The following is a 22,656-nucleotide window of genomic DNA, read 5'->3' as shown; positions in this document are numbered from 1 at the left end:
AGACAGTAAAATACATTTAAATTGCCTAATTTCTTTTAAGATATTTTTAAAGCCCTGTGACCCTTCAAAATGGAAAAAAAATTAGACTTAACTTTTCAATTTAATGATTGTACAGTAACTGAGCTATTATATGTTTGTATTGACTACTTTTCTCCTTTTTCTTATCACTTTCACTCAGTTTATAGTCCATGACTACAGTAATTTTACGATAAGTTTTAAGCACTAATTGAGATTTTGATTCGACTTACTTTTTTTTACAGACATGAAAAGTATGTTATTTCTTGAATTCTTGTTGGTTATGGCTATTGATCTAGAATGTCTGTTACGCTTAGGTGACGAGTCTCTTCAGCAAGAATCCATACTCGGGCGAGTCTATAACGCTCAAGGTTTCACATGTCAAGACAATATCTATACTCTCTCGGCAGTGTGTGCAAATGTACAATGTTCTCTTCAAAAGGTAATGTATTGTATCCTCAACTGGCTAGCAACCTGTAGTTCAACTTGTTATATTTATAATAGCTAATCTTAAGTCAAGATTAAACCTTTTGATATCGAAATGAAAAAATTTCTTTTAAATAAATTTTTTTTTTGAGATTTGTATTTTTCATAAAGTGCATAAAGTTTAACAACTCATTGGCTGCCAGAGATACCAAATGTATTCAGTTTAGAACAGCATCTTTTTTAAAAGTTGAATATAGTAGTTTTATTAAAAATTGTAGTTTTATTAAATGTTGGAGTTTTATTAAAAAGGATGCCTAAACAAAATCTTGAATTATTAACAATTAGTGGCTGGTTTCATTGTCTGAGATAAGCATGAGCCTTGGACGTTGAGAGGCTTCTTGTGTGTACTAATTTCCAGAGTAGGAACGTCGTCATCATAAGAGTATCTAACTAGTAATACTGACCCCAGCATGAGGCAGTATTGGCTCATCAATGTAAAGCTGCTTTGGTTCAGTAATAAAAATACAGTGGTATCTCCATATATTTCAGGATAATGCATTTCTTTAGAACTTTTAGTATTTACAACAATTTTCTCCATATCAAAAATAACTGAAAGTCAATCCTTTTTTACCTTACAAAATCGGTCAGGTTAATTCTGAACAACTATCAAGCACATCCTTTTGATTACTTAATACCAGTGTTGGGTAATAGGCCAATTTGGCGGACCAATTAGAATACAAAATACTGGAAAATATCATAACCAAATACCAAATAAAATATCAAATACTTGAAAAGCTCAGAGCCAAATACCAAATAAAATATCAAATACTCATAATTTTGTAAATCAAATACCAAATCAAATAGTACCACTGGGAAATTTGAGAACCAAATACCAAGTGAAATACCAAATACTGGCAATTGTTCAGACCAAATATCAAATCAAATAGTAATACGTGAAATTCCCAAGACAAAATACAAAATACTGGCAATTCTTGAAACCAATTTCCAAATCAAATAGTAATTCTTGAAAATTTCAAAACGAAATACTAAACAAAATATCAAATACTTGGAAATCTCAGTACCAAATCAAATAGGGATAATGGGAAATTTTATATTAAAATACCAAATAAATTACCAAACACTGCAATTTCTCAACATCAAATATCAAATCAAATAGTTATATTGTGAAATTTCCGAATCAAATACCAAATAAAATACCAAATACTGGAAATTTTAGAAACCAAATATCAAATAACAGTAGGCTACTGGGAAATTTCATAATCAAATGATGTAACATCTTACGGAGCCGACTTTAAATTGAATAATGGGAAATTTCAATTCAATATCAACATCATTGCTAACTATGCTAAATATTAAATACTGGAAAATATCAAGACCAAATTAAATTTCTTTGTAGACTGAATTATCAAATTATTTAAAAATCACTGATCATGTTCACATCCAACAACTCTGCCCATATACAAATGTATACATTATTTATTACGTATTTATGTTACATTCAAATTGGATCAATATAATGTAGACAAAAAATCGTTTATGGTTGACAGTAATTTTAAAGGTACTACATTATTCATAGTATGTTCAAATTTAATAAAGATAATATTGACAGAAAATCGAGACAAATACAGAATGGCTTATTGTGATTGCGAGTTCTAAAGAATAAAATACACTATTATATCAAGGTACCAAAATCATTGGAAACAAATAAAATATTTGAATTCATTTAAAATTCTCGTATACCAAATAAAATATCAAATACTCACAATTTTGTAAATCAAATACCAAATCAAATAGTACCACTGGGAAATTTGAGAACCAAATACCACGTGAAATACCAATTACTGGCAATTGTTCAAACCAAATACCAAATCAAATAGTAAATACTAGGAAGTCACAGAACCAAATCTCAGGACCAAATATCAAATACTGAGAAATCTAAGAACCAACACCAAATAAAATACCAAATACTGAAAATTCTTGAAACTAAATACCAAAGCAAATAGTAATACTGGGAATTTCAAAATCAAATACAAAATCAAATACCAAATACTGAGAAATCTAAGAACCAAATACCAAATAAAATACCAAATTCTGGAAATTCTCGAAACCAAATACTAAGTCAAATAAATATAGTAATTGGTATTTGAATTTGCAAATAGATCTATTTGGGATAAAATCAATTACCCAACCCTGCTTAATACACATTCAAATGCTGATAGAACTTAACAAGTAGGAAAGAAGTAAGGTGGTATTAGCAATTACAGTAGGTGTTCCTCCAAAGTAAATAATAAGTTCCAGGAATGTTTACGTTGTAGTGGTTTTACGTTATAAGAACAGTACAATACATGTAAATTGCCTAATCCGGTCCAAGATCTTTCTAAACTCACCCGTTTGGGCATACAAAAAGGAAAAACTTGACTTAACCTTTTTCATTTGTAGACTGTACCATAACTGCATCATGATTAGTTTGCATCGACAACTTTTTTCTCCTTTTTATGATCAATCTCTCTGGTTTTATAGACCATAATTGCGATAATTCTAGAATAACTTGATGGGGAGCGCACATCTTCGACGTTCATCTTCAACAATTTGTTTATTTTTCTTAACAGCAAAGTTAATTTGTCAAAGTAAAATTAATAACAAATATTTTATACACCTACAACACTGCTAAACAACAAAATATTTTATAAACAGCCGTACTACTACCTGTTCGTCGTCTATTTGTATTCAGGTGTCAAGGTTAGGATAAAAGAGAACTTTTGACGATACTCCAACTCGTGACATTCGAATTGGTGGATCGACGCTGTAACATTTGCAACAATCGATTGCCTTTGTATCTATGAACAATGCGCAGCTACCTTATTCTCTGTTTTGTCGACACATCTGGTGATCTATCACAACGAACTAGATTGTTGTATATATAATAGGTATAACGCTATATGCACATGGTTTTTCTTTCGCAAGTGCCGCAAAATAAATTAACGTTCAAATCGATTTGGAGAACTCACCCGACTTGACACTTTATGTTATATAGAATTTTTTATGTAGTAGGAAGTAAAAACTTCACATAAATCTTTTACATTATCTGGAATTTACGTTGTAAGAGGTGTACGTTATAGGAGCGTCTACTGTACATGTAAGTTGTATAATCCGTTCTAAGATCTTTCAAAACTAACCATTTTGGCCATACAAAAACAAAAAACTAGACATAACTTTTAATGTGTAGGCTGCACCGTAACTGCAGTACTACTGGTTTGACAACTTTCTCCTTTTTCTTATCATGTTCGCTCGTTTTATGGTTCATGATTGTGACAAATTTACAATAAGTTAACAACCTTTTCAATGTCTATTTACAATGATTGGTTTAGTTTTTCTCGACAACAAGGTCTATTCTGCACAGGAAAGCTAATAACAAATGTGTTATTCATCTACAATAAAGTAAAACAAAAATGCGTTTTCACTATAATAAGTGCGGTGTGTGCCTGTTCGTCGTCTATCTGTCTCTAAGAGGTCAAGGTTCGGATAAAAGATATCTTTCAACGAAACTCCAACTCATGACGTTTAGATTGGTAGACCGACGCTGTAACACCTGCACCAATCAATCACTTTTAAGTATTTCTGAGCAATAGCGCAATTCCTTATTCTCTGTTCTGTTTTGACGGTTATCACGGCGAACTAGAATAACATGGATCTCCTATACAAGTATATTATATAACAGAGATTACGCTATACGTATGTTGTCTTGTCTCACAAGTGTGGCGGGAAAAAAACGCGACGTTTCAAGGCTAACTACAAGATTATCGTTATTTAAATCGAATCAGAGAACTTGCATCGATTTGACATTTTACATTATAGGGAATTTTTTATGTTATGTGGAATATACATTAAACAAGGTATATGTTATAGGAGCCTCCACTGTATATAGTTTGTGCTTATTTACTAAAATTTAATGGATGTTTTTTTGTTTACATTGTATTTGTGGCAACTCTTGACGTTCACGATAATTGCCCATTATTGCTAGCCGGTTCAATCGTATATATATAGCATTTTCTTACAGATTTTACACTTTTACACATTCTTACATTTTCTTACACTCTACTTAAAGATGAACTTACACTACATTTTTGTAGATTTTATCAGAGAGTATCGGTAGTTTTCTATTATTGCAAATGTTTTTATGCTTGAAGTAATCTGACTTCCAGGATGTTTCAAGATTAAAATCAACAAAACTTCATTGCTATTACCCTAGGACACTTATATTTCGCTAGTATTTAGATTCGTGAGTAGCATACAGAGTAAAATTTCGCTGCTACTAAATCTCGCAGCTCTTGAGTGCGAAAATATGGTGATGTGAAAATAAATGCAGTGGAACAAACATTAGCTTCCTCAGGTCCAGCTCACTGGTAAGGAAGAATTTTTCAATTTGGCACCAGTTTGTATTTGAGAACCGCAGGAGGAAATGTGTAGGCGAGATCGATAATGCAATTTGATAGCTTGCTGTCATTTGTTTCTTGGACTATCAATGACCTTTAGGTCCCTGCCGCCATGACTGATGTGGTACCAATACTAGATCTCAAGTATTTATAGCACGCGGTGGCCATGGCTCAGTTTGATTTCACTTGTGGGTTGAGAGGATTTCATGTTTATCGAGTATTCTGGACTCCTGACATGGAAGATGTATTGACAGTATGTTATCAACAATGGCAGAGGACGAAGGCAATTACTCATTGACTATTTTTGTTAAGGAAACGAATGGTGATTTGATTTAATCGATGAACAAAAGTATAGCTGCCCAATGAAATTGCCCAATGAGCCCAACCACCCACGAAAATTACCTGCATTTCTAATATGACGATTTTATTGTGGGTATCAATGAACAAAGCTATTTAATTTCGCGTTTTCGCTCATTTGTTATGATTGTTTCATTTCGCTCATAAAATTTTCGTGAGAGGATGACTCCGCGTATACGGGAAAGTTAGATGGCGCGAATACATAAGTGTCCTAGGGTAAAACGCTTGAAAAAAATATACGTGCAAAATCACGTCACTAGTTGTTATTTGTTGCTATAGTTGATATCAACTACAGTGCACCCCCGAGATACGATGTTAATTCGTTCCAGGGTTGGCATCGTATGGTGAAAAATTCGTATATCGGGGTATAGAGACCATTGTAATTAAACAATGCAATCACTCCCTGGTAAAAATCGTCAATTTTTTATAAAAATGTGTACATATTGACAATTAGCAACAAAATAGTATGTTAACTTTAGTAATTATAGTTACCTACAGTAACTGTATTGTATTTAGTGTATTTTAATGGTTATGATCTGCAATAAAATGCAAAATTATAACGTGTGTACCAAATGCAGTACGTACGGTAAGGAGTTCTTGCCTTCAAAAGGTACGCATAACATAAACTTTGAATTCACTTCAAGTAAGTTTAGCTTGCTAAACCTACACTTAAAACTAAGTTTTAGTATGTATCAACTTTTTATCACGAAATTTTATCCTTCAGCAGTTCATATCTTCACTTTCACTATAAACTTTAGCCTATCTGTTTGAAACCTTTTTCAACCTAAATCAATAAGGCCGAGTGATGCAGTTATAGAAAGCGGCCCCTCGCACACTTGACCATTTAATGGCTACCGAAAAGAAAAATAAAATTTTATTTTCTATACAGGACGTACATACCTTTGGAGTAATGTGGCTTTAGCTGGTACATGTAGCGAGTAAAGCAGAGATGAGGCAAAAGCGTATCAATGCTAATTATGGTGCTGTACACTTGAAAATAAATTTAAAACGTAATGAATTGGAATTTTTTAGTAGGCTAAAAGAAGTTGTCCATTCCTGTCCAATTCTTCTACCTTTTCTACGAAAAAATTGATGGTGTAATGCAGAAAATTGCTAGCTAGCGCTTGTAAAAGGATCCAGAGAATGTGGTACAGTAGTTTGTCTTGTATGAAATGTGCACAAGAATCAATGTAACCATACATACAAAGTTTGTACGTATTTATACCCTAGGGGGAACAGGGCTTTAGCAAGTTTCAGAAAGTAATGTGGATGCTTCAACTATCCTGAGTAGCTAGTTATATGAGTTACATACATACGATGAATTGTATTCACGTAGAAGATAACAAGCCCATATGCAAAGACGTGGTTAAACAAGAGAATAAAACATAAAACCAAAAGGAAACAAATAAAATGACTAAAATATGAAAAACATGCCACACAAGAGATAAATAATATATATTATACATGCATTGTTTTTATGTACCAGTCCACATCAGTAAATTAAACACTTGAAATATTTCTGCGAATGTGGGGTTTTCCGTATCTTCTACATCCTCGCCTTTACTAAATGGTTGCTCCTTTTGAATGCTGATCGCGTGCATGACCTAGCTCGTTCAAATCTTCAGTCGGAAGCTCTTTCTTGTGCTTGTTTTAATGGAGTTCTTGTTTTAATAATAATTGCTAATGCTGATTGGTTGCGATCATATTCCTTGACAATGTTAATAATACGGGTCCCTTCTTCTTATTTACGGCATCCAACTTTGTTGACATAGAAATCAATTTTCCTTCGTTTTGTAACGTTTGTATCGGTCTCAGATTCCATAGATAACGAATTAAATGTAGATACTTGTAGTTATATACGTATGCTGACTTGAAAGTTTATAGCAAAAGCTATAATAACGCTACAAATGAATATTTGCTCTCGCTTGTGCATTTTACACGAAATTTTCCACACAGATATGAGAGAAGTCGATCATCGTGTCTCTTCTAAACGTTCTAAGAATGTTTTCGGCAAACTATATTTCGGTGTCTTTTTTTATTTCGACGTGTGTTATGAGCACAGCGACGGCCAAATTTTAACTCGGGCGAAACTTTTCTCAAATTCGTATGGTGAAATAAAATTCGTATAGCGAGGTGAAGATATCACAATGTTTGACTTCGTAAGGTGAAAAAATCGTATATCAGGGTAATCGTATCTCGAGGGTGCACTGTATTGCGTTCAAATTGCAGTATTACACGTCTCTATTCTGTCAATCTCATTGCAACTATAGACGTCATAATCACACTTTCGATTGATCTAAGTTTTTTATCTGCGATCAAGTTTTATTGATTTTAATCTTGAAATATCCTCCTAATCAGATCACCTCAAGCAACAAAAACAACCTCAAATGATAGAAAAATATCGATACTTTCTGATAACATCTACTAAAATGCTGTGTAAGTTTATCTGTAAGTAGAGTCGCTCACTCTGAAACAATTAGCACCAGTGTTACCAGGTTGATCAGCTGTCTGTGTTTAGATTATTACAATCCAGTGGGCACTCGATGAAGCATACCATTAGCTTAATTCACATGCAAAATCTATACTGCGCTTTTCAGTTTTATTCTAGGGATACACTATGTATTGATTTGCTTGCTAATAATAATATTTAAAGTTTTAAACTATTTAAAGTTAAAAATATTTTAGATCCTGAAATATAGAATTAATCCCATGACTTCCATTTTAGGATCATGAACATCCTTAACATGGTTCAAATTGGAAAGACCTCAAGCTATAGCCCCGAAGCAGCAATTTCCATTCCGCAGCACAAGCTCCAGGTCTGGCCTGGTTTTGTGACCACTGTTGAGGAGTATGACGGTGGATTACTGCTCATGTGCGATGTTTCACACAAAGTGCTCCGTGAGCAGACGGCCTATGGAGTTATGTAAGTTCATCTCTCTCTCCCGTCGCATATTTTCAATCTTTTAATGTGACCAATTATTCAAGAATACTGACAAAAAATTATCATGACAAACGATCATTATAATTGAAGCAGTATTTAATCATTTTAATTTTAATAATTTGATAATGTAAAATTATTTAACAATATTAAATAATTTTACACTGTTCAGCTTTAAGAATTCAAAAAAGTTTTGAAGTGAAGAAAATTCCAACAGCTGCCAACAATCACATGGATTCCGTTAAGATGTTTATTAGCAGAGCACTAATACAAAAGGCTAGCATATTGCTCAAACTAATGTCATAGGCTCGGGATTAACTCTTTCGCTACCACGAGCCGCGTCATATTGCTGGGAAAAGCGTATGCGTATGGGTCCCATGATGCGGCTCTTTTGCAAGCTTCGTACAAATCATTTCTGATTAGTGAGTAGTAATAAAGCAATAAGCCAATCGTATTTGTACTTAAATGAAAGGAAACAAATATCTGGATCTGTTGAGCCAATAGAAAATGTGTTCACATCATGAGCATAGTTTCGGTTTGCAAAAGCTTTATTTGTTTTTGCAACTTCTTAGTAATGCCTAGTCATCTTAGATGCAATACAGCTATGAATTTTTACTAACTCTAGATCTATGGACTTGGAGTAATTTTCATTTAACAATAGTACTACTGGGAGTAATTATTTTTATCTTTACATTAACAAAAAGCCGTAGTATTATTGATTCACGATCGTTTCTTAAATATTCGACCAAAGTTACCAAGCTCATTGCACAATAAATTTGGGGTATCTTTCATGTCATCACCGGATGTAAAGTTTTATGCTGATTAATTTGGTATCAAAATATTTTTATAGACCATGTAGTTCAAAGGCTACGACAATTTATAACTTTGTCAAATATTAGGTTTACCGAATATGGAATTATGTCCTGGTAAAGAAATTAATTTGGTAAAGGAAGTTAATTATGCAAACAAGTTAGCGAACAAGTTAATTATGCACATGCTGATTATGCATGACGATCTCTCGGAACTGTTGTAGTCTTGTCTGTAAATGTTACAGTCAGTTAAGATATTTCTCAGAAAACATAGAATAACAAATTGGGACTTGCGTTGCTGCTGGTGTACAGAATGTTGTAAAGTATGACACCGCCATTTTTCTTTGCTTGATTTTCTTTACTCTTTACTGCAGGAATGATATATTCCAAAACCCAAATATTCCAGCTGGCGAGAAGAGAACAAGGGTTGTCAAGGCACTCATCGGTAAGAGTGTAATCACCAGATATAACAACAAGACCTACAAGGTTGATGACATTAGTTTTGAGACAACTCCGCAGTCCACCTTCGAGAGGAGAGAGGGTCCGATAAGCTACATGCAATATTATCAGTAAGTAGTTGGATGAGTCTGTTTGGGTTTTCAAATCAACTTGGAGTTGTTCCCTCATCATCTTTAGATACGCATTGGGAGTAGTCCTTAAATTTATGTTTGTCTCTCAAGGAAAAGCCAGTTTCAAATACACTCTGATTGATTTCTTATTTCTTCCATTGTTTAGTCTGGTCGATGCGTTTATTGCCAAAAATTTGTTTTATTGAAACAAATAATGGTAGATTTTGAGAATCTTGTCAAAATGCCTGTAAATAACATAGTATTGCTGTCAGCTATTTATATATTTCGTATATACTGGACTTTAACCTTTCACTATTAAGCAATACAAAAATTTGTTGCTTGGTGTGAGACTACAATTATTTACCTTCAAGATTTTTTCAACTTTTTTTTCTAATTAAAAGAGAAATATTGCTACTACTATATTATTGCACAATATATATTGCTATATATTGTGCTATTGTTACATACAGAAGGAATCTCTCAAGCTTTGTGGACAGTCGGTGTAAGCAGCCGGGTGCTACATCATATTATCTAGAAGGCTTATAATACTTGTAAACCCATAAAATACAATTGAATTAAGTATTAAATGTTCACCTTGAGTAAACCAGTTTAAGACGAATGCTATTCTGTATACATCTGCTGATAATATGTATGCTCCATATGTTTATATTTCCATTGTATTGCTGCCCAAATGTGTTGAGTGTAGTTTTAAATAAACTATAGAATTCTCCTATGGTGGCTAGTTGCAGACTTGCGCAGCTGAGTCAGTTGGTTGATATTGATGGTACATATTTAGCTATTGTTAAAAGGAAATAATTCTCTGAATGTTTACAATAAATTTTAAGAGTTATCAGCACACAAAAAAACCTGTAATGTAGGAGAAATTACACAACTTTAGAATTTTCTGCTGTTTTGCTTATTATATATTCACGCCCAATTTTAAGTAGCTAATCTTTTTCTTGCTTTTCGAGTTCAGTCATTTGCTCTCGTAAAGTGAATAAATGTGATTGACAAGCTATTTACATTAAAAGATCGATAAAAACGCAGCCATGAACTGACATCGCCCAGGTGAAGTCGATAGAAATTGGGTTGAAACATGTATTGCTATTCAATTTGAAAGATTGATTCAGCGAATGTTTTGTCCATGAAAGAAAGTCGGCTCAGAAAGGTCGTACTCAAATTGCTACAATAATTTGACAATTGAATGATTCTTATATGAAACATTCATTTTTGTTATATTTAACAACATCATATAAAATAAAACTAAAAAGTAACAAAGCAAAATAAAAGCAATCATTTTCAGAATTCTGCTATTCATGCGACCTTGACACCACTTTGCAATGGTCGCTACACTTGTTATGTCAGCTTATGATGCTTAAAATTAGTCAAAAAAAGTCAAACTTAGTATCTTGAATCAACTGACAAATATTGCAATTTACCTCTTAACAAAATTGATCTTCTGAAATAAACATAATTTTTCTCTAAAAAAACATTTGCCGATGGAGCCATTTTATAGGAATATTTTTGTTTGTTGCTCGCCATAATTGACAGGTCCTTTTAAAGTGCAGGGTACCTATAAATCATTCCTATGCTAGATTGAAGCAGGGCAATCCAAACTACACCATAGCGATCATTGGATCATTGTTGATGGACCAGCAGTATTTAAAATTTGTGTTAGATGGATCCTTTGCACATGTTAGCTTTTTCAGTTTTTTATATTATTTGTATAATGGCTGTTACGCTTAAAATTTGATGGTATGTCCCTGCTAACTAGTGCTTTTGCAGTTTCAAAATTGTTTATAAAAATATCTAGCAAGTAGTGTTTTAGATATCCAAGTAGCTGTAGCTACTAGGCATATGTTTCAGCCATAACTTGCTCACTCGATAAAAAATAATACTTCATTTCGTAGCTTACTTACTTGAAGCATTTTCCATCATATCATGTATGTGATATTGAAGCGGTAGTGTTATTCCTGCAAAGGTCATATCAATTTGAAAGTTAAAATTGATAAGGAATTCAAACTAATGTTTATCCCAGATGTATGAAACAGATGTTCAATAGTTCACGAGTGTTACATCTTTTATGACTAACACGGCTCCTTTTATCATTTAGCATTTTTCAATGAAAATTCATATCTCTGCTGTCAGGATTTTTGAGATTAGCATTCCTCTATTAATCAACTCTAGAGCTCTGAACAGCTCTAAACTTTTACTCTGAACAGTTTGAAAAACAGAGGAGAAAACTCATTATATATATCATTAATATTCCAACCCATTCTGAGCAAATTTTGATGGAATTGATGGTTGCTTTCTTTAATATTTTCTTGACTTTTTTAACAATTACTGTTCTACTCATTGGTTTGTTTAGTATGTAACTAGTTGCCCAGTTGAACTTTTATTCTTCCCTGGTCATGCTGAGAAAGTAGGTGCGCAATTTTACTTAGTTTGATACTTGAGTCAACATCGTTTAAGAGGCAAACTGCAAGTAGACTTTTTGAGCGGCAAAATTGAGGACTCGTCTCACTGGTTACACAACATGTCTCTGTAATATGCATACAGTTCACAATTTTCTGTCAGATGAAATCTTTGTTTTTCGTCGCTTTTGTCAAAACTTAATAACGTTTAATTCAGCCGTAATACATTTTCTGTGAGTTGAAAATAGGTATGGTCGGTGTCAAGTCGATTATTAGAATATTGGTCATTGACCAGAGTTCCATGGTTTCTTTTGTATCCGATGTTCAGCTAGTAGCGTTTATGCAAGATTTTATGTTCACATCAGATCACTGTATATTTCAAAATTACTTTAATAACACCGTAATATTAAAATTCTAAAATGTGCGTGAACATTTTTTTCTATCAATTAAATTATGAAACTCATTTACTAAGAGGCTGTAGCTTTTAGCCAACTCGAACCTGAAGCACAATATTTACATTAAATTTTGATGCAAAACTTGTGAAAGCAGATGGCTAGACTTCATGCCTGTTTAGTCAACTAGATACTAACACCTTCAAAATATTTCCTTTACTACTCATAGATAGTTAGATTTAGCTGTTACAGCCTCAATGATGAACAACATGGTTTTACAATTCTGCATGAACTATACTTGATACACAGTTTTCTCTTTAGTAAGACCTAATTTGCTGTCAACACCTATAAAACATCTTAGAGAAATGACTAGTCTAGATCGACACTTTAGACTGTCTAAAGTAACTAGCTTATGCAGTGCGTTTAGTTATTTTAAGCTTTTAAGCATGTATGTATCAGAGCCTTTATCTAATGTATGCCAGGTGCTAAAGGGAGTAGGTGAGTTGAACATGCTGTCAAAATAATGAATCCTGGATTTTTTATAAGTCAGCAAGCATACTTGGTCTATCTAATGCCTGGCGCACACTAGGGCTAAATTGTTGAAGAAGGAACAATTTGGCACTAGTGCGCACTATCTTGGACAAACTTATATCCTTAGAATAAGTTTGTCCAAGACAATAAAGTTGACTATTTTAGACCGTTTCAAAGTCTGGTTCATATTGGTCAATGTTCACCCATAAAAGATGTGTGATAGAATCGAACATGTTTAGCTTCAATGGCATAGTCTGTAGTATTTTTACACTCTTCAGTAGTAACACACGCATCATACTCGTAACAAGTAAATGTCGTCACTTGTACATGCATTTTGCTTTCAGCAACCAATATGGAATACAGATCAAAGATGCTAATCAACCAATGATTATCACTCGCCCGAAGCAAAAGGATAGACGCACGGGAGAAATGAAGGAAGAGCTCATTTCTCTTATACCCGAGCTTACATATATGACCGGATTAACTGATGAAATGAAGCAGAATTTCAGAGTCATGAAGGTGAAAACCGCATCTGATATTTTATCACATTTCATGTAAACTAAACTCTTTTTACTGTAAAACCGCTAGTTGCTTTGTACTTATTGTCATTTTCAGTTACTGCAATGTCATCAGTGTAGCTGTGCGAGGAACCTATCGTTCGTAGTTTCTACCTTCAGGTGTGGATTAGTTCAGGGTGTAAACACTATCACCATTTAATTAGCTTGTAGTAAAAATTAACCGAAATTGCTTTGCCCTAAATTTGGATCATCACAACTGGTTGGTAGGTCGGTGTTATGAGTTGTCAAATTGATTTTGTAATGACTGTTAGATGCTGTCAAATCTCCAGTTTATATGATAAGGGCAAGGCTGAAGTATATAGGAAGAGTCTCGGTGAGTGTAAAAGTGGTCGTAGACATGGCAGCATACGCAAGTGATCAGATTAATGATTGACAGCGATTATGCTTGGAATTAAATCGAAACTGAGTCAAGCTATAATCAAGTATAGCAGTTGATAAACTTCTAAAACATTCATTAAAAATTATTCCAATTTATCATGAGCTGTAAAGCAGAAATGTGCATTCATAAAGGTAGAAGACAAGAGATTTTGTACTTAACCTACATGCAGCAGGCATCACTGGTCAATTCTTCAAGGCCATTAACAGTTTCTGCCTGCGACACAATTCAGTTACACAATTTAATGACACAATTCAGTGACACATTGTGTAAAAAGAAATCAGGCTGACTTTCCAATCTTGCGTATAACCATGAAGCATTGAAAGTCAGTAAAAACCTGTGATGAATGTTCATAAACATGTCAAAAATCAATAGATATCAATATATGTATCATAATCTTTAGCTATGGCATTTGATTTTTTAATAAAGGCATTACTGCATGCTGTTTACTTACCGTATACACTCATAGATAAGATGAGTTTTTCAGAGACGATTTTAATGTGAAATCTTTGGAGTCGACATATACATAATTAATGTTTATGGACGCGTTGCTGCCGAGTCGAATAAAATGTGAATATGAGAAAAAAACTCCGTTCTTATAGATATAATATACACACCGCGATATGAAGCCAACAAATGCTCATAATATTGGTGCTTCATATAATTTTTAAAGTCATTTCGCAGATTTAACGGTACCAAATATCAGTGAAGATAAGGTATATATTACCTGTAAATAAACTTATGACGGTTATTTCAATACGACGGGTGTTGTACTATACTGCCACCGGCCTGTTTTGAATTTAACGAGCTATATATTTATAGTAATATATAATTATTATATAAATATTCCAGAATGCCCTGGAATAATGGAGTCGACTCATACATGAGTAATACGCATAATAATGCAATTTTTGTCAACTGAAAAACCTAATTTTTGTTTCCTATGTCAATTATTTGCTAAAATTATCCGCATCGAGTTAAGAAACTGTTTGGAGACTACGTATATATCTAAGGTATTATATTTTATCAATTGTCGTCTCTGGGTAGTTGTGAGCAAGCTGGTCTTGAGTGGTTCATAATAAAAATGTTGTTTTCGGTCATTATTAAAGCAGTTTTTGTACAATACTTTTGAAGAGGAAATATTTGTGTCAACCAAATCGTTTGTGTTATTTTGTTTCTATGATAGCAAATTAGAGTTACCGTGAAACCTCTAATTGAATGCCATGGCGCTCTATTTTTCAACCCTTCCTTTTTAGTGGCGGTCAATTGGAGGGGGGCGTTCAAATAGAGGCTGGCGGTGTATGTTCCAAATGGTTCATCAGATTTAGAATTTTGGGAAGATCAATTTAGCCCTCTTACAGGTGAAGCGAATGTCGCCTGTACGTATTTTGCTTTCTTTTTCCGATGGAGCAATGTTAAACCTTTTGGATGCAATATATCTGCTAACTTACCTCCAACTTGTCAAAAATCTTTTAATATATATGCATTAAGAAACGGAGAAATATCTTTACCAGTTTATATCTATTGCTTGCAATTCAACTGCTTCAATATTATACATGTAGCCTGTGTCCTTCTTTGTAATTTGTTTGCACTTACAATTTTTAATTCATTCTAAATTTGAAAGCATGTTTTTATTTTATATTTATATTTACCAAAGTTGCATAAAAACTCATTGCACTCATTGATATGTTTGCTGCAGTTTGCAGCCAAAACTGGCTTTTTATGTGCAATAGAAGAAGCGTTACAAACGTCGATCCATTGTAAGGTCAGATTACCGCAATGATGCTATCAAATAATATGCTATAAATTTGCAAATTTAAAAGTTGTGTAATGATAATGTACCAAATGCTACAAATATATATTCATGAACAAGTGACATATACGAACCACACTTATATTACATGCAGAAACATAAGTTAACATTTTTAAAACAAAAATATTTCCATCGTTTGCTCAGACAGCTACGATCTGATTGTTGCTTTTGATGGAACGAACATCTTTTACTTGTCCAATACCTTCCACAATGTTTTCCGACCTCAACTTTTCTTCTGCACTGCTGATCTGGTCAATATTAACGTGCAAACAATTTTTCGGCAGCGCAAAACTTTTACGCGCTGTATTTAGCCCATATGCAACGCGTAAATGTTTTGCTCGCTAAACGTAACCTTTGGTCCAAAACTTGCAAACCGCTTTTGTATACATGTACGTCGAAGTATTAATACCGCGTTAAACAATGAACTACACTACTATTAGCCTAAGACAGTTATTAATTATTTCTAGGGTGTCGCTTTCAAAGTTCATTTACCATCGTAAATTTAAACCATTTTTATTGCAGACCGTTTTTATATATGTACAATGAAGTATCAAGACCGTGTTAAACAAGGAACTACTATCAGCCTGACTGTTATTGATTATTTCTGTGGTGTTGCTTTCAAAGTTTTAATGAAAAAAGCGAAAAGCTTTGGAGTTGAACAACGAGAGAACTGATTGTTATGAATGGAAACGATTCATTATTAATACGATTTTGTGAACACTTTTCTACTGATTACTTGATGTTATGGGTTCATAAAGATCAAAGATAGTCAAAGTGATGGTCAAATGAAGGTGGCATTCAAATAGAGGGTGACGCTCTTTTATCTCATGGTGGCGTTCAAATAGAGGTGGCGTTCAAATAGAGGTGGCGTTCAAATAGAGGTGGCGTTCAAATAGAGGTGGCGTTCAAATCGAGGTAGTGATCAAATAGAGGTGATGTTTAAATAGAGTTGGCGTTCAAATAGAGGTGGCGTTCAAATAGAGGTGGCATTCAAATAGAGGTGGCATTCAATTAGAGGTTTTATAATATAAAAATTTGTGAATATGTTAGAGAGTTTCAGTTTAAATTTTACATAGTTTGAAGCATAATTTGGTATTTAATATATAAACCAGTGTTTTTATAAATCTAAGAACCGAATGTGCAACTGGCCATCCGGCAGCAATAGGGTCAAGCAATGGAGTTAAGTTCTGCCTTCAGTGTTCTTTATGGTGCTGTCTTTTCAAGACGCAGATTAATTTTTCAGCTAATTTAAGTCTTTGGATTGTACTAGTTTTGCAGCGCCGCCCAAATCAGTCCATAGAAATGGTTGTTCGTAGTGATTGTGAAACAAAGGAGACACTGAATGGCTTTGGGAGATGTTTCCAAACTTTCATTTTACGACGTAGTTCAGCTTGAGAAGTGACGTGAGAAGTAACCTCATTCAAATTAAAACTGACGCTTGTTTTAATGGATAAAAGTATTCAAGTCTGACAAAAATGTAACCAAAAGATTTGCTTCCTCACATAGTTTTTAGTTGCTCTACATAATTACTAAGGTTCAGAAATGCACTCGTTCATCCTCATAGTTCAAATTAACTTGGTAGTTTTTCAACATGGAGGATTGTTTAGTTCGCAGTTTAGGGGAACTCATTCAACCAACATACGCATGTGACTTGCTTTTATAGGACATAGCTGTGCACACCCGTGTCACTCCACAGAACAGAGCTGTTGCTCTGCGGAAGTTTCTAGAGAACATCAGGAACAGCCAAGAGGCTTCGACACAGCTCAGTATGTGGGGCCTTGAGATAGAGGGTGACACTATTCAGGTAGGACATCTCACTGTCACTATCTAGGTAGGACATCTCACTGATACTATCCGGGTAGGTGATCTCAGGTACTGTTTTTATGCTTTGACTATAACCTATATATATAAAATTATTGCAAAGAGGTTTTTATCGTCAGAATAGGTGAAACGTAGTCAAACTAGACAAGTGTCAAAACCAATGAAAGTTTTCGAAGTGTTGAGTTTGTTTTACATGGTTTTTAACCTATTCTGGTTTATTGCTATCAATTTCCACTGTTTATGTTTCGTAGTTCAAGTTTTTGTGTTCATAAAAGTATAATAGTAACCAGTTTTTTACTGCGAATTTCTTATTTATGGTCATGCAAAATTAATTATTTACAATAGCGCACTAATGTCAATTGTAGAAATAGTAGAATTATGACACGCCTCTTCAGTGCAGTTCCTGCAGCGATCGAAAGTTTCAAAGATTTGTTTTTCTTCGAAGAATAAATGTTACAAGAGAAGTATCATTCATGGAATGCAGTCATTGTAGTTTTGTGTATTTCTGTGCATCAAGGAATGCTATCAGGGACTGTCTTAAAAAGCGTGAAAATTGGTGATTAACACTGACATCCATTCAGGCTTTATCACACTCATAGAGCTTTGTTGTTCGTTTTATTGTACCAACCTGGTGTTTCACTCTATAAACGTTTCATGAGCGTCCGGTATGAAGCTGTGTTTACACTAGCGTGGTTAGCGATATACACTCATCGCCTATCATAAACATACTTTGCTATAGGTAACCACTCTTTACAAGCGTTTAGTGTTAGAGAATTCAATTTATTTTTTTGCCAAGCGCTCAATATTCAGTCTGGTTAAACTTGTGCTGTAGTCACCACGATAGCTTATATTTCCACTTTTTGTTTAAACAATACTCGTATAAATCCTCAAGCTCGCTTTTTACATATTTTATGCATTCAGTTCCAACATTATTATATTAGTTAGACTATTCATTAGTTTTTTAGCTAGACTTTAGTTTTTTGTGTTTGTTTATATTTTTGTACACTGCTTTTTAATTAGTTTACTTGCTGTGGTAGCTTGTGGAAAACATGTTGTAAAATATGACTATTGATTACCACGATAAAGATTGCTCATATCTATAGTCAGGTTTAATCCTATGTAGCTTTAGTATTCATACAAGTAAGAATGAGGATGTAACAGATATAAATGATGGGTCTGTTGTTAGCAAACATTATTTTGTACTAAAAAATCTAATCTATCAACACTTTTTGTATTATATCGCTTTTGCATTGAAATTCAGGAAACTTTATTACCAGTACATTGTTTTAAAAAATTACTTTAAATGTCATGAAAACCAAACATTCCAAATTTGACATATTTTGTTGCTTCAAACAATTGAAAAATAACTAATTTTTCAAGTCTTTATTTTATACATGTACATAAAGTCACGCGCAGTGTAAAGGCAGAGCTGGTCACATGTGAATTTCTAAGCTCACAAAGGACTATCCCAGGGAGACAAATTTAACTTTTGTTTTGACATTAGTCAAAATATAAAGACGTTGTCATTGTCACAACTTGGATACATTTATGAGTTAGGGCTTTATATAAGACAACTGATGACCCGTATGTTTGTCAATGTGTCCATGTAGCTCACTGAGGGTCTAGCGCTTTTTCGCCACCATTTTGACTTTAGTATTTTAGTGTTACGGTTTTGGCTCTTATTTTTGTGACTCATACAGCTTAGCACTGACGTGAAAGAATCATTTTGGCATAAAGTGGAAAATAGATATTACATTATTTATTATAAATATCATTATTGCAATATGTGAATTTAATTAAACTGAAAAAGTATTCAAACCATTATTTTGACAATACTGCAAACTACAACACATTTAAAATCTATCCCTGAGCTCATTCAAACTGTAGAATAAAGAATTCTTTAAAAACTACAGTACTACAAACTACAGTACTACAAACTACAGTACTACAGACTTGGATTTAACCTTGCTCCATATGGTTTTTTCCATATTTGCTGTTGGGTGAAAAAATCAGTAACCTTAAAATTCAAGCTAAAGAATTCTTAGTGATTTGAGTAATAAATAATATGTATAGTTGGTCAGTAATAATAATAATAAGCAGCGCCAAATCGTGGAATTCCACAACCCACTTGGGTGAAATAATTTGGCGCCCAACAGGTGACGCAGAAAATTTGACAATAAAGAAACGGCGGCAAATTGTTCCATTCCGGCTCATTGATGTCTAAAATGTCTGCCATAGTGCCCATATAGCTCACTGATGCCGTGATTCACATAGAGTTGATGAATCTATTTACATGTTTGCAGCAGTAGTCACATTTATAACTTTGTTTATTCATTTTTTTGAAATCATTTTCATAATAGAAAGTTAGCCAAGGGTCAATAAGCCTGTACATGAATAATTGTGCGCAGACTTGTATTGTATGATCTCAATGTTAAGATTTACGTTTTTAAGACGCATGCGTATTTTACTGATATTCATCTGATACTTTCTTTCTCCTTTTGTGCTTTGCATTGAGGCCTGGTGTATAACTCAATTACCGAATGTATTCTATTGAAGTAAGATAAGTTTTTTATGACTAGATGCGCTGTCTTTATGTACTGGTCTCACTTTTCAATGGTTATTAGCAAGTCATGCTATTTGACTCATAGCTCATGCTGTTTTGATCAGACGCTATGATTCAAGCATGTGAATCATAGATCATATGCACAAATATGGGCACTGTTGCTTTAATTAACACTAGTGCTGATTGTAGAGTGTGTTCATTGTCGTCACCATATCTATTGTTTTATTCACCTACTATTTACATATTCACAACTATTTTGTTAGTCATGGATTAATAATGCATTTTGTTTATATTTCTTCTTGATCCTTCACAGAAGAATGTAGCTGTCCCAAAGCTGAAGGGAAGATCTTTGCAAACAACTTGTTCAAAGTCTACCCACTCACTCACATGTATTCTGTTGAAATAAAAATCCTGCTCATTTAACCTAAATGTTTGTTGCAGATGGAAGGGAGGCAATTTGAGCCGGAGCAAATATTCCTTGGAAATAGGTACCGGTGCAGCGCTGGCCCAAAGGCAGACTGGACAAGGGAGATAACTAACAATGTTGTCACCAATCCTGTGCGTGGCCTAATTTGTTTTATTCCATCAGCGTATTCTTTACGTGTTAAATGATTGGTATTATTAGCGTGGATTACAAAAGCACTATTATGTGCGTAGGCTGTCCAGATGTCTGATGAACACTTGTAAATTACAAACAGATATTTTAACTTGTCGCCACTGAATTTGAGTTGCGGCAGGTATGGTATTAATTATGAGTAAATGTCTCCTCCATGATTCAATTTGTTGTTACTGGATTGCTGCCTGAAATATTTATGAGCAGCGGTTATTGCCGATAGCGGACGATGATTTAATTTGCATCTATTTATGACAGGCTTGTTTGAATATTAAAACCTTTATTGCACTTTGGTGCTTTTGATGTCTGGGTAATAGAAATAGTAGTCTGCAGAATGTGGTTAAACCTGGTCAACTGCATACACGTTTTATTCATTTGTAATACTTTCAAACATAGTAACATATATGTATTTTTCTGACAAACTACAAATCAAAAGTTCCCGTGAACAATACTGAGACATCAATACAACTCGTCTAGCTGATGGGGAAAAAATCTTAAACGTTTGTATGTTTGCTCATCCTATGTTTCTACACTCTTTTGCAGGTCGATTTGACTAACTGGGTGTTAGTATTTACACATCGGGACAGGCAGAAGGCGATGAGATACTTTAATGAATACCAGAAGATCGGTCCTCAGCTCGGTATTAATGTGGCCATGCCAAAGGATATTGCGCTTGCTGATGACCGTGTTGCCACATACATAAATGCCGTCAGGGATGCTGTGAATAACAGGGTAGAGCGCTATTTCTTTAACTTATATTATAATTTAGGGTCATGCTAAAGGTTATTGAATTAAATTTGAGCTTCTTTCTGATTGCTTATGCTGTGAAGCTTGCCAAGCGGTGTGTTTGAAACTGTGGCAGGTGTACAGAAGATCGCTACATGTAATTTCTAATTATGTATCTACTAGTAGTATCAGTAGTCAGAGTATCAGCTATGTAGGAAAACAATGACAGTTAGGAACGCAATTGTCTATTTGATAAATGGTAGAAAGCTTCTTTCCTACATATCATTTTGTATGTGCAAAAAGAAAAAATCAAACGCAGTCTCAGCACTAATTTTTTACGCTTTGTAGCCGACATTTAGAGATTTTGATTATTTAATAGAGATCTTGTTTAGGGATTTTATATTATAAGTGGGCGATACTGATAAGCGGGCGATACTGATAAGCGGGTGATACTGATAAGCTAGAATGCTTTAAATCATTTGTAAAGTTAAAATTCATTGAAGTAAAATCCCTTGAATATGTTACTTAGAGTAATGTTGCATGTTGACGCATATCAACTTGTTTCAGATCATTTTTTTATCAATCTCCGTGTAAGTACGCTACCAATTTTTATGATAAGTTTCCTTGCACATGGTTGATAATTTCATCTATCGCTGTAGGTTCAACTGGTAGTGGTGCTGTTCCCAACCAAAAGAGAAGACAAGTATAACGCAGTGAAGAAACTTCTTTGCTCTGAGAGGCCATGTCCTTCACAGATGATCATCACTAAAACGATTTCTGATGATAGAAAATTGCGTAGTGTTGTACAAAAGATCAGTCTGCAGATAAATGCAAAGCTCGGTGGTGAACTCTGGCAGCTGAACATACCTTTGGTATGTTATCATATCGTAACCAAAACTTAGCAATATTATTAGTTGTTTTGACAAGATATTTCTAGTCATCGTAAATTAGTAGTCGAAGATTTTAGATCTGAGCTAGGTTCATCGGTATATATCATCGACTGATGTGTATCATCGACTGATGAATATCATCGGCTGATGTATATCATCGGCTGAGGTATATCATCCACTGATGTATATCATCGACCGATGTATATCATCCACTGATGTATATCATCCACTGATGTATATCATCGGCTGATGTATATCATCGGCTGATGTATATCATCGGCTGATGTATATCATCGGCTGATGTATATCATCGACTGATGTATATCATCGACTGATGTACATGTATATTATCGGCTGATGTACATGTATAT

The 22,656-nt window shown here is 34.0% G+C and overlaps 1 protein-coding gene across 2 annotated transcripts in view; it reads left to right on the top strand.

The window, feature by feature from the left end:
- Positions 1–22,656, top strand: part of LOC137392946 (piwi-like protein Ago3) — a 48,232-nt gene that overhangs the window by 18,644 nt on the left and 6,932 nt on the right. For both annotated transcript variants that reach the window (XM_068079311.1, XM_068079310.1), the window contains exons 6-13: positions 333–457; positions 7,978–8,175; positions 9,374–9,568; positions 13,250–13,424; positions 17,336–17,476; positions 20,498–20,614; positions 21,213–21,401; positions 22,055–22,267. In XM_068079311.1, coding sequence (XP_067935412.1) covers positions 333–457; positions 7,978–8,175; positions 9,374–9,568; positions 13,250–13,424; positions 17,336–17,476; positions 20,498–20,614; positions 21,213–21,401; positions 22,055–22,267 — 1,353 coding nt within the window. The remainder of the gene's footprint in view (positions 1–332; positions 458–7,977; positions 8,176–9,373; positions 9,569–13,249; positions 13,425–17,335; positions 17,477–20,497; positions 20,615–21,212; positions 21,402–22,054; positions 22,268–22,656) is intronic.

Source organism: Watersipora subatra, chromosome 4 (genome assembly GCF_963576615.1).
Source record: "Watersipora subatra chromosome 4, tzWatSuba1.1, whole genome shotgun sequence".
NCBI lineage: Eukaryota > Metazoa > Bryozoa > Gymnolaemata > Cheilostomatida > Watersiporidae > Watersipora > Watersipora subatra.
This window is presented reverse-complemented; position numbering and strand designations above follow the sequence as displayed.